At 39.7% G+C, this 17675-nt stretch overlaps 1 protein-coding gene across 2 annotated transcripts in view; it reads left to right on the forward strand.

Annotated features, from left to right (window-relative positions):
- HDAC11 (histone deacetylase 11) overlaps positions 1-17317 on the forward strand; it is a 50838-nt gene extending 33521 nt beyond the window's left edge. For both annotated transcript variants that reach the window (XM_073574285.1, XM_073574287.1), the window contains 3 exons: positions 7855-7951; positions 15204-15382; positions 16681-17317. In XM_073574285.1, coding sequence (XP_073430386.1) covers positions 7855-7951; positions 15204-15382; positions 16681-16860 — 456 coding nt within the window. In that variant the 3' untranslated portion in view covers positions 16861-17317. The remainder of the gene's footprint in view (positions 1-7854; positions 7952-15203; positions 15383-16680) is intronic.
- Positions 17318-17675: the final 358 nt, after the last annotated feature.

Here is a 17675-nt window from a genome sequence, read left to right on the forward strand (position 1 = left end):
GTACCAAACTGCACATGTCATCAGATCAATGATCTGGGATCAGGGATCGCTGTGGATTCTGTTTCTGCATCTCAATGATTTGCTGTCATTTATCATTTCTCTATTATGTCACATGGCTATCATAGAATGGGAGAATTCTGTATATGAACCAGAGTAGAAACCCACCAAAAGGATTACATTACACGAACAGCCAGTGATCTATAGAGGAAATGATCAGCAGATCACAGCTTTCCCCGACAGATTCAGCTGCATGCTGGGGTCTCAGGGGCCCAATTATTTCAGCAGCTCTCACATTTATGGGATTGTCTGTGATGAGACAATTCCTGAAGATTTATGTTTTGCATCAATGTTTTAAAACATATATAATATTTAAGAAAAATATTTGTTTCAGATCATACTATATTGGAATAAAACTGAAAAATAACAAGGATGTGAAATTAAATATATAGTTAGTATGTGGAATTAATGGCACTATATAAGTGAGTAAAATAAATATATAGCATATATAAATATATATGTGTGTGTAAATATATGTAAATCTGAATAAATATATATACAGTTGTGGCCAAAAGTATTGACACCCCTGCAATTCGGTCAGATAATACTCAGTTTCTTCCTGAAAATGATTGCAAGCACAAATTCTTTGGTATTATTATCTTTATTTAATTTGTCTTAAATGAAAAAACACAAAAGAGAATGAAGCAAAAAGCAAAACATTGATAATTTCACACAAAACTCCAAAAATGGGCCAGACAAAAGTATTGGCACCCTCAGCCTAATACTTGGTTGCACAACCTTTAGCCAAAATAACTGCGACCAACCACTTCCAGTAACCATCAATGAGTTTCTTACAATGCTCTGCTGGAATTTTAGACCATTGTTCTTTGACAAACTGCTCCAGGTCCCTGATATTAGAAGGGTGCCTTCTCCAAACTGCCATTTTTAGATCTCTCCACAGGTGTTCTATGGGATTCAGGTCTGGACTCATTGCTGGCAACCTTAGAAGTCTCCAGTGTGTAAAATAATGCTTATCCTTGTAAATACTCAGGACTAGTTACCAGATAAAAATATAGTGGTTTATTTGGATTCTTCCATCAAAGAAAAGATTATTACAGAAAAATATAAAAATAGGTGAAAGAGAGATTGTCCATTAGTTCATATATAAGCTTGTAACCTTCTTTCCTGGAACTCTGAAAAGACATGTGTCCTGTAGTCCTGTGTCCCTTCTCTGGAGGGGGGGTTTGGATTAACATACCAGCTGTTCAGCTCTGTCCATGTGGAGAGGACATCTTGCGTCTGTGTCTCATGATGGTGAGGAAAGGATTCAGCGACCTCTACAGTTAGCTATGAATTATATACGTCTATTGAAGCATGTGATCCTGGTATATATGGAGTTGTCCTGTACCATGAGACATGCTTACAAAAATAGCCTATGTCGTTGTCAGCTAAAGCAATGTACAGAACTGAGTGTGATAAGAATACAACTCCATAACTAATATATATATCCATAACTAATATAAATCCATAACTAATAATATTTAACAATTCCCCCTTTTGAGGGAGACAGACATTAATTGGAACCCTCAAAATATAACAAGATCTTCTTTCTTCTTTTCTTCTTCTTTGACAAAATAATTTAATATCAATAACATCAGATTATTGTTATACGCACTTAATGATGTGAATTCATGTTATGGTAAGCCGTGAACAATATTCATATAAAATATGTATAATTATACTTCCCTAAGTCTAAATTGAAGCATCTCAGGTCCAGTCATCATCATCCGATGTCATCTAGTCTTCATTTTGATGTCTTCTGTCTTCTTCTTGGTTCTTTTAAAAACACAGTTTTTCTCTAGCATATAGATGTTGTAGAAATCGTGTTGTGTATCCATTCAAAGTCCATAATTTCAAATGTTAATACGAAAACAAAGTTTATAGATGCAGCTTTAATATCTGTGCAGTGTCATCTTTAAAAACCTGGGCTTACATTGGCTCGCCTTGGATATTCTGGAATCCTTCATCAGTACTGGTCTTTGAACAGGTGTGACGTCTTTGGTCAGCAAAGCAAGGGTTAAAATGACTCTTCCTTGCTAAACATAGCACCATAACCAGTCCTTGTCCTAATGCACAGGACATATGTCAGGGTTGTAGCTTCCTGACAATTACCTTATTGTTCACCAGCCTTCATCGAAGCTTTTCAGGTGATTGAAACCTCTGGAACTTGGTAAGAACGTGATAACACAGTTCACATCAGCATCATAGGATCATCGTCCTCTGGTTGTCAGGTTAGACACTTTAATTGACTGTCAGTGGTGGATTCTGCACTTGTGACTGTCAGTGGTGGATACTGCACTTGTAATTAACACAGTTCATTTCTCAGAAGTCATAGTTTTGTTACCTTCTGGGACTTCTGGATAGCGGCATTCTTCTTCTTGCAACTGATAAGAATCAATAAAGTTTAGAAATATGAAAAGTCTTTATTAACGTAATTTCAATATCTTGCTTGAAGTCTTCATTCCCTATTCTATACCAAACCTGGTAATTTTCCTAACCTATATCACAGCGTACCATAGCAATCAGTAATATCCATATAATTATTATCAGAATTTGTACCGTATATGGATTTCAATGTTTGAAATAATAAACCAATAATAAATGATAATACATTATTATCCATATTCTTCATGTGATAGAAATTTTTTTTATGTCATAGGTGTAATTACCTTTTTCAACCCATAGGTGTCACTGTGTTTTATGTAACCAGCGTTATCATCTTTATTAATAAGGAATATATTTATTATGTCAATAATATGTAGTAATGTATAGCCATGAACCAAAATAAGAATATATGAGTGAGCGAATGAATGAATGAATGAATGAATAAAAGAATTGTTGCATATAACTCAGAAGTGAAACATTTTCCTTTGTAATAGAACCATATCATTGCTATATTTAATGAAGCAATATTCTCAGTAGATATTACTTTACTAAATATTGATGAAAGAAAAAATAAAAATTTAAGAATTATAATAAAAATAGATTAAAAAATTGAAAATTAAAAATAAGAATAAGAATAAAAATAAGAATAAGGCCTTTATGTTGATGCAGAGTAGTTATGTCTTCAGTAACATATACCCTTAATATTTCCATGATCCGGATTATTTCATAATTGTCATAAACTTGTGTTACCAAAATATTCAAATTATGCAACTTTGCATATAATATTCCTCTTAGTGTAAAGAACTGACTCTTTATAATACTTATTATTATACCCAATACTTATACCATTGTACCTTATTTATTTATTTTCTATTAAAATGTGTGAAGAAGAGGTACTAATCAAATGTGATGATGTAGTCAGGATCAAAAACATATTTCCCCCTTAATACCAAAAAATATTGTTCTATGAAATAATTCATTTATCAAAACCAAAATTAAAAATAATTAATTTATAAATTGTGTAAATATTATACTTGCTTATACCATTATTTGTCTGAAGATGTGTGACCATTAAAATTAATTTGAATATCATAAAATTATCCTTTGGAAAAATTAATTTAAATGTAGATTTTCTTCATAAACCATTTTGATGTGCGATTGCACTTATCACAATTAACTAAATCAAGAAATAATTACTATAGAAATATAGAAATATATGTTGTATAGATAATATTTCATTATATATCCTGATATTCTAATAATTTAACTGATCTGCATATTTCTCCTAAAGATAAAGGCTTTTGGGTTTTTTTTTCTCTCTCTCATTCAGAATCCTGAGGCCTCATACAACAAACGTATCACATCACTCGCTCAGCAGCTGCTCCTACACTCAGTCACTGTCACTCAGACTGTGTCACATATTTAAGTTTAAACCAAATACCTCACATACGAAGGTGTGATGAATACACGTATTTTAACCCTAATTATCATAATTATCAATGCATTGTAAACTATTTAAATTTAGTCTTAATATTTCTTTGAATATTCCCCAAATACACATGACATAAATATATGTATAGCTATACTTGACATTTAGGCCTGGAAAAAAAATCCCATTGGTTTGCAAAAGTTGAGACCCCCTTAAAATTCTTTCCCTAAGGAACAGGGACATAGTATACTGGTATACTTATTTTTAGAACAAAGTTCAAATTTCATATGCTGTGGTTGTCATTCAAACCATGCAGTTAGTTATATGCATATTATTTCAGTGTTAAATATATAAAATCATGCAATTATTGCAACTTCCTGTGTAAATAAAGGCATAAATCCTTGGAAGAGAATTTTTCCGATTAAGTCCTGCTTTGAAATGAAAATTCTAAGGAAACATAAAAAATAAGGTTAATATCATATTCATAATTCTAAATATTATTACTGATGTAGATTACTTCTACAAACACTATATACTGTATATACTGTATCTTATCCACAAACCATAGAACTACAGATTATACTCTATAAAATAATTACATATAACTAATACATCGTATAACACTTTTACACAATATATATTACTTTTTTCCTAGCCAATTCCTACACCCATACTTATTTCTCTGCAAAAAATATCCTGAAAGGTTCTTGCCATTTTGAAGCTGATAGATTCTTGGAGCAGAGTATTCAGTTTACAGGCCATGATGTCACTCACCACCTGCTTCTGTCTGTCAAATTCGGCCATCTTTGTTACAGAAAGAAGATCAGAACTTGGAATTTTATAGGGCTTAAACTGTGAAGTTTTTTCGGTGATCCTTTGCATCATTCCATATGGCTTATAACAAATATGTGATTTTCTTCGTTCTTCATAGATTTGATTTTGGGGAAAACTCATTTTAGAAGGCTTTGCTAATACAGGCTTCTGATAAGATTTTACTCTGCCTGTCTTTACAAAATTAGCACAATTTACTTTTCTTTCACGATTCTCGTGTTTTCTGGCAAAATCAAGGGATTGCGCACATTCAAACAAAGAATCTTTTTGTGACGCAATAACATGAGATGCAGGATTTAAAAACCAAAATTTGCTTACAAAACTCCTTATGAGGGACTGTGTTTTGACATTCTCACTCAGCATTTTGTACAGACGTTCATATATGGACATAAACGTAAAAGTACATTCCTTCCGACCAATCCTTAATTTTTGAAGAATATCAATATCTGGATGATTTTCATTTGATGAGCAAAAAATGAGAATTTTTAATCTGTCCTTATCAGTTAAATTCTCATGTGTTTCACCAGATAACTTTAAAGTCAATCTCCTAGCAAAGGTTACAGGGATCCACATTTTGAACAACTGATTCTTCTCCTCGTTAGATAAATCAAATTTATCAACACAACTTTCAAAAACCTCAGAGTTTCTACAAACATGGATTTTGTTATCATATGCAGGAATGATTTTGCATATTTTTAGCAAACTTTTTCTTACTTTCCTTCGGATTTGGGCCTCTGAGTCGTCTATTTTTAGTGGTACGTCTTTCCCTTGTACGTCCTCTACGTCAGTTCTGAAGTCTCCTCCTACTTCTCCATCTTGTTCCACGTCTGCAAGGTCACCTTCAATGGCTGCTACAGACACTTGATTACAGTCAATCTCGAGAACATCACAACAATCATTTTTGGATTTCTCTGACACAGATCTATGAAATACATCTACCATCTGTAGAATATTTTTTAATCTCTCTCTTTCTCTATTGAAAAATTTACAATCTAACTTCTGATTCGCCAGTTCGCACTCGGCATATAAGCTAAGCCATAATACTTCTGGATTAGACTTGTCTACAGACTTAAATTTCAATTTACTCTGCTTAGCAAGAGAATTAATGACATCCATTTTATTTCCCTTACCTTGAAATGTCTCAGCTTGTTCCTTTGATGGACAACGCTGGGCTCCGGTCTTCACACGTCTGGCTTCAGCACGTCTGGCACTTTGGCACTTGTAGTACTTCTCAATCCATCTGGCAATTCTTAGTCCTCACTTCTAGATTCTGTCTGATTCTTGTGAATAGTGGAATTCCTGATAACTTGCACATATAACTGACGTTAGCAAAGTCCAATCCCCTTTTGGGCAAGTTGAGGGAAATCCACGAAAAAAAGTACAAAAATTCAGATCTGGCTGGCTCTTCAATGTAAAATAATGCTTATCCTTGTAAATACTCAGGACTAGTTACCAGATAAAAATATAGTTGTTTATTTGGATTCTTCCATCAAAGAAAAGATTATTACAGAAAAATATAAAAATAGGTGAAAGAGAGATTGTCCATTAGTTCATATATAAGCTTGTAACCTTCTTTCCTGGAACTCTGAAAAGACATGTGTCCTGTAGTGCGTAGCTTCTCTGGAGGGGGGGGTTTGGATTAACAGACCAGCTGTTCAGCTCTGTCCATGCGGAGAGGACATCTTGCGTCTGTGTCTCATGATGGTGAGGAAAGGAACCAGCGACCTCTACAGTTAGCTATGAATTATATACGTCTCTTGAAGCACGTGATCCTGGTATATATGGAGTTGTCCTGTACCATGAGCCATGCTTACAAAAATAGCCTATGTCGTTGTCAGCTAAAGCAATGTGCAGAACTGAGTGTGATAAGAATACAACTCCATAACTAATATATATATCCATAACTAATATAAATCCATAACTAATAATATTTAACACAGTGCTTTCTCTCAAACCATTTTCTAGTGCTTTTGAAGTGTGTTTTGGGTCATTGTCCTGCTGGAAGACCCATGACCTCTGAGGGAGACCCAGCTTTCTCACACTGGGCCCTACATTATGCTGCAAAATTTGTTGGTAGTCTTCAGACTTCATAATGCCATGCACACGGTCAAGCAGTCGAGTGCCAGAGGCAGCAAAGCAACCCCAAAACATCAGGGAACCTCCGCCATGTTTGACTGTAGGGACCGTGTTCTTTTCTTTGAATGCCTCTTTTTTTCTCCTGTAAACTCTTTGCTGATGCCTTTGCCCAAAAAGCTCTACTTTTGTCTCATCTGACCAGAGAACATTCTTCCAAAATGTTTTAGGCTTTTTCAGGTAAGTTTTGGCAAACTCCAGCCTGGCTTTTTTATGTCTCGGGGTAAGAAGTGGGGTCTTCCTGGGTCTCCTACCATACAGTCCCTTTTCATTCAGACGCCGACGGAGAGTACGGGTTGACACTGTTGTACCCTAGGACTGCAGGGCAGCTGGAACTTGTTTGGATGTTAGTCGAGGTTCTTTATACAACATCCGCACAATCTTGCGTTGAAATCTCTTGTCAATTTTTCTTTTCCATCCACATCTAGGGAGGTTAGCCACAGTGCCATGGGCTTTAAACTTCTTGATGACACTGCGCACGGTAGACACAGGAACATTCAGGTCTTTGGAGATGGACTTGTAGCCTTGAGATTGCTCATGCTTCCTCACAATCTGGTTTCTCAAGTCCTCAGACAGTTCTTTGGTCTTCTTTCTTTTCTCCATGCTCAATGTGGTACACACAAGGACACAGGACAGAGGTTGAGTCAACTTTAATCCATGTCAACTGGCTGCAAGTGTGATTTAGTTATTGCCAACACCTGTTAGGTGCCACAGGTAAGTTACAGGTGCTGTTAATTACACAAATTAGAGAAGCATCACATGATTTTTCGAACCGTGCCAATACTTTTGTCCACCCTCTTTTTTATGTTTGGTGTGGAATTATATCCAATTTGGCTTTAGGACAATTCTTTTTTGTGTTTTTTCATTTAAGACAAAAGAAATGAAGATAATACCAAAGAATTTGTGTTTGCAATCATTTTCAGGAAGAAACTGAGTATTATCTGACAGAATTGCAGGGGTGTCAATACTTTTGGCCACAACTGTATTTGTGTGCCATTATATATTTTTCTTTTTATTAGGGTAATGGGCATGCAAGAGATTTCATGGATGATAAACGGGTGTACATCATGGACATGTACAATCGGCACATATACCCTGGAGATACATTTGCAAAGCGTATGTAAATTGCATCTAACAATATTACCTCTGTATCAGCGTTATTAGAGCCTGGGGATGTCATTATTAGTGATAAAGAAGCATTGTTCTAGAAATAACTCTATGCTGCATAGTGTAAATAGGATTTTTTTTAACCTCTTAAAGGGAATTTGTCACCAGTTTTTTTCCACTTAATCTGGTGGCAGCATAATGTAGAGACAGAGATCCTGGTTCCAGCAGTATTTTACTTAGGCCGGGATCACACATGCGAAGAGTACGGCCGAGTCTTGCATGGTAATACCCGGCACTGCCACCGGCACTGGGATCAGAGCGTGCGACCGCATAGCGACACATTTAGCCTCACGCGCCGCTCCTGAGTGCCGGCGGCAGTGCCGGGTATTAACATGTGAGACTCTGCCATATTCCTCCCATGTGTGATCCCGGCCTTACTAGGCTACTTGCTGTCATTTTGATATAATCACTGTGTTATCAGGAAGATATTATCACTAGAGGGTTAGAACATTTTGCTGACATGTAGTCCAGCCACACCACTACTACTGATTTGCAGCTTTCTCCCTATGCACAGTGAACACAGAAAGCAGCCAATCAGTGGTATGGGCGGGGTTATACAGAGCTCAGCATTCAGATAACTGCTAGATCTGCAGCAGATAAAACAGGGATTTCATCAGCACTGCATTAAAGGGAACTTGTCAGCAGGATTCTGCTCAATAACCTGTGAGGTCGGCGCCGTTCTAATGATTAAAATGATACCTGGGTTGATGAAATCCATCTTGAGGTTGTTTAATCTGTATTTTCAGTTTTGAGTTAATGATATGCTTGTGGTCCGGGGCGGCCTATGGGTGGGGCTTCATGTAGGGCTCTGATAAGCTATTCATTTGTGTTGTTTCTGAGAGGTCAGTGATCCCTCAGTGACCTGCCCATTATTTTACATAATGAATATTATATATATATTGTAAAAAAAAAAATCACCTGCAGCAGGCCTTTACGGTACAGGTTAAAGGGAATCTGTTACCAACTTTTTGCTACCTCATCTCTCAAGCTATATCCTGTCAGAAGCCCATTTAACCCTGTTGAGTAAGGGCTTAAGGTCCCGTTACATTTAGCGATGCACCAGCGATCCCGACAACGATATGACCCGGTCAGGATCGCTGGTGCATCGCTAAATGGTCGCTAGTGAGCTGCCACACAGGCAGATCTCACCAGCGATGCTGCAGCGGTCGATACTTACCTGTCAGACAGCAGCGATGATAACGACTTCCGCCCACGTCCATGCGTCGCTCGTCGGTGCCAGCAGGAAGCCGACGATGAAAAAACGGCCCAGGACGTTCTCGCGCGATCAGCGATATCCAGTGGGGGGGCCGGTCGGAGGTGAGTGTCACATGTAGCAAGATCGCTAGCGATATCGCTGTTGCGTCACAAAATCGGTGTGTTCGTTAGTTACCAGCGCGCAGATGCATTGAGCTGGTAACTAACGTATACATCGGGTATCCAAGGGACGTGCGTCCCTAGATACCCGATGTGTACGTTAGTTACCAGCTGATCGCTGGTCTCCCGCCTGTCACACACAGCGATGCGTGCTGGCCAGCGGGAGATCAGCGACGAAAGAAATGTCCAGAGGTTTCTTGCAGCGTTCAGCGATACCGGCAGGGGGGCCGGTCGCTGATCGCTGTCACACACAGCGATCTCGCTGGTGAGATTGCTGTTGTGTCACAAAACTTGTGACTCAGCAGCGATCTCGCTAGCGAGATCGCTATGTGTGACGGGGCCTTCAGGGTATGTGCACACGTTGCGGATTCTGCTGCCAAATTTTCCACGTGGATTTGGCTAAATCCGCAGATCAAATGATCTGCGTTTTACCTGCGGATTTTGTGCAGATTTTGTGCGGATTTCCCCTGCGTTTTGACACCTGCAGATTCCTATAAAGGAAACGCTGCGGATCCGCACAAAGAATTGATATGCTGCGGATTTAAATCCACAGAAAATCCGCAGCATGTGGACAGCGTTTTTCAAATCTTATGCACTGTGATGGTACTGTACAACGCAGCCAAATCTGCTTCGGATCCGCAGCAGAATCCGCAACGTGTGCAGATACCCTCAGAGATCGTGGATATTCTAACTGGATGATGACGAAGGCAGAAAAAGTGGTAAATGCGATTGATCGTACGTCTCTTTTAGATGACTGTTTCCTCGCTGGGTAATGCTAGTAAAGTTGGAAAAAATAAAAAATAAAATCGGTCCAAAGAAACTAGCAGACAGAATAATTCTGTTGTGAATTTTTCTACCACGTATATCCCCCAGTATAAAGAAGTTATCAATATAATTAAAAGATATACCGTACACCAATTCTACATAATGACAGCAAATTGGATCAAATTTTGAATAATACTCAGGTCAGGTATGTTGCCAAAAGGGCACCAACATTGAGCGATATTTTATCTCCAAGCTTTTTTTCAAATAGTGGTAAAATAAAAACTGACATCTAGTTGACATACAGGGGTTTTTCAGGTGCGGGCATTATCCATGCAAAGTCTACAATTATGTTTCTAAAACTAATAAATTTAAGTCTTGTACTACAGGTATTTCATATCCTATAAAGACGCACATGAACTGCAATTCTGAAGGTGTTGTGTAACTAATAGAATGTGTTTCCTGCAATGTCCAGTACGTGGGCTGCACAATTGGTCCTCTTAAAGGGAATCTGTCACCTATTTTTTCGAGTATCAGCTGATGGCACCGCCAATGGGCTTATCCTCAGTATTCTGTAATGCTGTAGATAAGCCCCCGATGTAACCTGAAAGATAAGGAAAACGAGTTATATTATACTCACCTGTTGAGGGCAGAGCAGAGCAGAGTCCTGCAATGCGCAGGCGCCGGACCTCTCTGACCTCTCCCGGCGCCTGCACACTGCAGGACTCTGCTCTGCCCTCAACAGGGCAGAGCAGTGCACCTGCGCAGGAGCCACGACGGGAAGCAAAGAAGAGGATGTCACCGTTAGAAGATGGGAGGCGCCGGACCGGACTGCGACACCCATCGGACCAAAACCGCACCCGGACCGCTCCTGAGTGAGCATAATATAACTCATTTTTTTTATCTTTCAGGTTACATCGGGGGGCTTATCTACAGCATTACAGAATGCTGTAGATAAGCCCCTAATGGTGGTGCTGGCAGCTGATACTCAAAAAAATAGGTGACAGATTCCCTTTAAGAGAAGGATTAGGAAGCATTTGTCAGAGGCTACTAGCTAAAATTACAACATTTCAGCAGTATCTAGCCACTGTAAAATTAAACATAATGGAGATACTAAGGCCGGAGTCACACTAACCTGCGCAAAATACGGTCCGTAGTTTACAGGCGTAATACGGATGAATGACCCCTAAATAGTGCTCCGTATGTCATCCGTAATCAAGGTGTGGTCGCGTATTTTGCGCATGTCAGCATCCGTGTGTAATCCGTATGGCATCCGTATGCAGAGATTTTCTCGCAGGCTTGCAAAATGGACATATAATGGAGCCCTATGATAGGGTTTCTAACAGAAACCAAAGATTAGATATAGACACATAGAATGCATATATATATATATATATATGTATTCTATGTGTGTATATCTATTCTTTCGTTTCTTTATTAAAACTGTCAGTGTGAGTTTACTGTATCGCGCACTGAATTGCCGGCTTTGCTAAAAGACACCTGGTGCGTATTTCTCGCAAGTCACATGTGTGGTCCGTGTGTAATGCGTAACCCATAGACTTGCATTGGCGTACTATGGGCGTAGTACGCTGACAATCGCAGCATGCTGCGATTGGCACGGACCGTAGAATACGCCCGAGAAATATACGGCTGTTGGGAGCAAACCATAGAAAATCATTGGTCCGTGTCTAAGGCGTGCTTTTAGCACCTCTCACTCGGCCGTATTCCTCGCCAGTGTGACCCCGGCCTTAGGCTTGTTTCACATTTCAGTTTTTTCACGTCAGTTGAAATCCGCCAAGAGTGGAAAAAACGGATCCATTTCCGTTTTGCAATAAACGGATGACACCGGATCAGTTATTTGGACTGATCCGCTGCAGCTGGAAGCGGTCCGGAAAAGAGGAGAGAGAGAGACTTGCCAGAGAAAGTATTTCTGGCATACGCAGTTAAAAATAGCAGTCCGCCGCAAGAATAAAACGTTATAATGTCCATCCACTTCAGCCGGCAGCCTCTACAATTTTATTGGATCCGTCTAAAAACGGATGGAACGGACGACCATCAGTCAAAATCCGCCGCTAATGCAAGTCTATGGGGAAAAAAACGGATCTGCCAAAAAAGAGGCGGATCCGTTTTTTATAAAAATGGCGGATTTTGACTGACGTCAAAAAAACTGAAGTGTGAAACAGGCCTAATACTCTCAAAGTTATAGCAATAGAAAAAGTTTCTAAAGCGATTAGGGGAGGCGATTTTAGGAGGAAACTGTTGAATCCTGAGTCCTTTTGGATTTTTAAATTGAATACACGAGTACCACAAGGTCTGAACAAGCGCCTTGATCTCATCTTACAATTAGATTAAGGATATATTAAGTTTATTGATTTTTTTTAGTATATTTTTCGTTTGTTCTAATTAATTCTGGTTATTGAGCAGGATTTATTCTTTTTCCAACATGTATTTTGTATATATTACATGTTTTTCTATACATGCTGTTTTTAACTGTATTTGTTAGATGTGTTTCCTTTCCTTGTGAAGGGCTAATACTGTGTTTTCTCTTGACTCCACTGATTGACATTGTTCTCACCTGTGTTTAACTTGTCTTTGTGCTTTATGTAGCTGGTATTGTGTGTCTCTAACGAACCATGATTAAAGGGCCTGTCACACTAAGAGATATCGCTAGCAATATCGCTATAACTAGTGACGTTATAGCGATATTGCTAGTGATATCGCTATGTCTGATACTTACCTCCGACCCGCTCCCCCGCTGCTTATCGCTGATCGCGCGAGAACGTTCAGGACTGTTTCTCGTCGTCAGCTTCCTGTGGCGCTTCCTGCTGTGACGACGAGCGACGCGTGGAGCCGGGCGGGAGGACGCAGGATCGCCTGGTGTGACAGGTAAGTAGCGATCCCCGTCCCCAGCGATGTCGCTAGTGAGATCTGCCTGTGTGACAGCTCACTAGCCACCACTTAGCGATGTACCAGCGATCCTGACCGCGTCATATCGCTGGTCGGGATCGCTGGTACATCGCTAAGTGTGACAGTACCTTAAGACCTGGTGAGGTCGAAACACCTTTGCTGTACCTCCTGAGACACCACTTGCTATTGTGTCTATCTATTTTTCACTCATGTATTTTTAGTACATCTTGTATTTTTTAAAAAGAAAAAAAATAATAAATTTTTTCCCCATAGACTTGTATTATTGGCGGATTTTGACTGATGGTCATCTGTTGCATCAGTTTTTTGACGGATCCGTTTGAATTGTAGCATCTCCGGGGCGGAGCAGATGGACTATATAATGTTTTTTTGTAGCGGTGGACCGCTATTTTCAAGTGTGCATGCCTGGAAGATTTGCTCTGACAAGCATTATAACTCTGAATAGTGTTCCGGAAGTGGCGTAAATTATTCTCTCTCTCTCTCTCTCTCTCTCTCTCTCTTTCTCTCTCTCTCTCTTTCTCTCTCTCTTTCTCTCTCTCTTTCTCTCTCTCTTTCTCTCTCTCTTTCTCTCTCTCTCTCCTTTTCCAGACCACGGTTCCTTTAAATTTCCTGACCTTTGCAGTATCAGCGGTTCCGCCAAAAAACGGTCCGGTGACATCCGTTTGTTGCAAAACGGAAAAGGATCCGTTTTTTTTAATCTTTGGCAGATTTCAACTGAAGACAAAAAATTGAAGTGTGAAAAAGGCCTTAACCTCTACCTCATGCTGTCCTCAGATTACATAGCAAAAACCTTATGATAAATACCCTTTAAATAATTTTATATTTTTAGACAACATACTTTTCAATTTTTTTTTAATTTCTTTATTTTTAACTGTTGAAAAATATTTAGACACCACTTTTTTAAAAATGTTTCATTAAATGTTTTACCATTGCTTTAGTCCCGATAGGGGACTGCAACCTGTGATCGATTGCTATAGGCTCTAATACAATTGCTGATGAATGGCCCCACTATCTTTGTACCCCATATACCACACCATACCATCAATTATGGGTGTCAGGTCTAAGCATTCCTATATGAACAGTTTCCTGGAAAGTGGTTTGGTCGTCGTGGGTCAGTTGAATGGCCACTAAAGGCCCCGTTACACACAGCAAGATAGCTAGCAAGATCGCTGATTTTGTGACGCCACAGCAATCTCGCCAGTGATCTCGCTGTGTGTGACAGGCATCAGCGACCGGCCCCCCCGCCGGGTATTGCTGATCATGCTGGAACGTCCTGGGACGTTTTTTGATCACTGGTCTCCCACTGGCCATCGTGCATCGCTGCGTGTGGCAGCGGGAGCCAGCGATCAGCGACGCTGCATGTTGGTATCCAACTTAAACATCGGGTTTCTAAGTGCCACGTGGCTCTTAGAAACCCACTGTTTATGTTGGATACCAGCTTACTCGCTGGTCCTGATCACTGGTGAGTCTGTCTGTGTGACAGGTCACCAGCGATCACCTATGTCCCAGTGATCCCATCCACGTCGGATCGTTGGTGGGATCGCTGGGACATTGATGTGTGTAACGGGGCCCTAAGGTCTCTCGATCTGACCCCCTTAGACTTTTATCTTTGGGGTCATCTGAAGGCAATTGTCTATGCTGTGAAGATACGAGATGGGCAGCATCTGAAGCAACAGATACTGGAAGCCTGTGCTAGCATTTCTTGTGTGAGTGGGAGAAGAGGGTTGCATTGACAATCCAACACAATGGGCAGCACTTTGAACACATTTTATAAGTGGTCATAAACTTGTAAATAACTCATGAAAGAATAAAGTTACGTTAAAACGAAGCACACCATTGTTTTTCTTGTGAAATTCTCAATAAGTTTGATGTGTCACATGACCCTCTTCCCATTGGAAAAACTAAAGTTGGATCCAAAATGGCCGACTTCAAAATGGCCGCCAGGATCACCACCCATCTTGAAAAGTTTCCCCCTCCCATATACTAATGTGCCACAAACAGGAAGTTGATATCACCAACCATTCCCATTTTATTTAGGTGGATCCATATAAATGGCCCAACCAGGTCTAACCTTATAAATGACCCACCCTGTATAGTAATTAATTCTGGATTTTGTTTCGTCCTTTCTAAAAATATTTAGAAGCAATAAAGAGGAGAATAGAACTAGACTGGGGCACAGAAGACAAAGAATATTTGGAAAAAGTAGAAACTCATGTGAAAGGGTCACTGAATGAGGTCACCCCTGATGTGATCATCTACAATGCTGGGACCGATATACTGGACGGCGATCCACTCGGTGGGCTCTCAATCTCCCCTCAAGTGAGTATCAAATGTTTCACTCCAGTGAAATCGTGTAGATATAGTGATCCCATATAACCCGTCATGGCTTCATAAACGTGTGATTTTACACCATTGTAATAGGGCACATTTGAAAGTTTGACTTTGTTGTCCATAGCAACCAATCACAATGCAGCTTTCATTTTTCAGGAGCAGAATACAAAATATAACCTGCACTGTGATTGGTTGCTATGAGCAACCAAAAGTCCTTTTTTTTTTTAAACAGGATCATAAAATCAGCGGCAATCTGCAATGTACCGAACTAAAGAACCAATGACCGTTCTTTTTACATGGAGGTTTACCCGATGTTTTTCATCTACACAGTATTGTAAACTGATGAAAAAGTATTAAAGGGGTCGTCTCATGGTTAAATATTAGTTTTCTAATAGTAATAATATTATCTAATCCCTAATGTAGAGCATTGTTCATGGTCATCATAAAGAAAAACTCCAAAGGTGTTTTTTTTTTTCTTTCTGATTTATGCTCCTTTTGTACATTGCGATCGCCTGACCTGTTCATAGGAACATACAAAAGGAACTCAGGCAAAACAGATCCATTGCGTAAATGATGCAATCAAAAGCAGAGGGACCTCACTGATTATTATGGGGTCCGTCTGGGTTTTGTTTTGTATCTGTTTTGAGAACCGAAGAAAGAGAAAATCAAGCAGAACGTATTCTTCTGTTCCAAAAACTTACACATAAGGATTCATTCACACGTCCGATTTTCGCGTATGAGTGCTACCTGTGCGTTCACCCTTTATGGGAAATTTTTTTCTCCAAAGTGGTCAACGGAAAATATCCTAGACTTGTCTGATTTTAATCTGTAGGTCAGGTCAAAATCACCAATGCGAGTCAGTGGGTCCATGAAAAATTTGGGTCGCATTCGGATGACATCCGAGTGCAGTCAGATTTTCACGGACTGTCAGAATGGAGAAGATATGGATTTTTTTTTTAATTTCTCCACATACGAAAAAAATTGGATATCAGAGTCTGATCAGAATAATCAATCTGATTTTCTCGTATGACAAAAAATCGGATGTCTGAATGAGTCCTAGTGGCTCCATACAGAACTTATAATAATCATTGGAAACTGTCAGTTTCCGTTTCCATCAGTTCTGGATGTGTGTTGCAAGCACAATGTGCAAACCCAAATGTGATCTTCGCCTTACCCCTACAAATCATAGCGTTTATACTACATTAAATAGTCTTATTCCCATATAGAATTGAGCTTTGCTATTTTATATATAGAAAAATCATTTTTGCATTTCTTTTTATGATTAGGGAATTATAAAGAGAGATGAAATTGTGTTCAGCATTGCCAGGAGCCGTTCCATCCCAATACTGATGGTCACATCCGGAGGATACCAGAAGAGGACAGCGCGGATAATTGCCGATTCCATAATCAATCTGCACAACCTCGGCCTTATTTCCAATTCTCAGCCAAGTGATCCCAGGATATGAGCATTGCGATAGAAAAATTTGACTAATTCTGTGTGGCAATAATTTTCATTTTGTTTAAAAAAATGTAATACATGAAGCTAAAATACTGTGTATTTATTTTAGGGCGAAAGAAAAATTAGGACAAACGTGGGAAATTCTAAGATCCCTTTAATTTATTCACTTAATTACCGTTATTAATGGGGGAATCCACCTGAAAAGCATAAACTATTTGAGGTTTCCAGTTCGATGATCTCTGAATGGGGTTTGGGCAGGTTACTAAGCACTGCCGCCGCCGTCCCTTAACTGCCCCGTCAGTGATAGATTCCTATGTCACACTCTGACTTATCAGAAGAGGCTTTAATGGGAGTTTTCCCTGTAGATCATGTACACATCAGGTCTTTTTGCTAAGTTTTCGGAGCAGAAACTGATCGGAAACTCACAGGTTTTGAGGAGCTTTGAGATTTGAAGGAGGATTTAAATGGAATCTGTCACCTATTTTTTCGCATATAAGATGCGGCCACCGCCATCAGAGGCTTATCTACAGCATTCAGTGATGCTGTAGATAAGCCCCCGATGTAACCTGAAAGATAAGAAAAAAATAGTTAGATTATACTCACCGGGGGGGCGGTCCGGTCTGGTCCGGGTCCGATGGGTGTCGCGGTCCAGGTCCGGTACCTCCCATCTTCTAGCGATGACGTCCTCTTCTTTGTTTCCCATTGCGGCTCGGGCGCAGGCGTACTGCTTTGTCCTGTTGAGGGGCAGAGCAGTACGTCTGCGCCGGGAAGCAAAAAAGAGGACATCATCACTAGAAGATGGGAGGCGCCGGACCCAGAGCG

This window comes from Dendrobates tinctorius, unplaced genomic scaffold (assembly GCF_039654945.1).
Source record: "Dendrobates tinctorius isolate UK_male_01 unplaced genomic scaffold, ASM3965494v1 ptg000038l, whole genome shotgun sequence".
In the NCBI taxonomy this organism is placed as follows: Eukaryota; Metazoa; Chordata; class Amphibia; order Anura; family Dendrobatidae; genus Dendrobates; species Dendrobates tinctorius.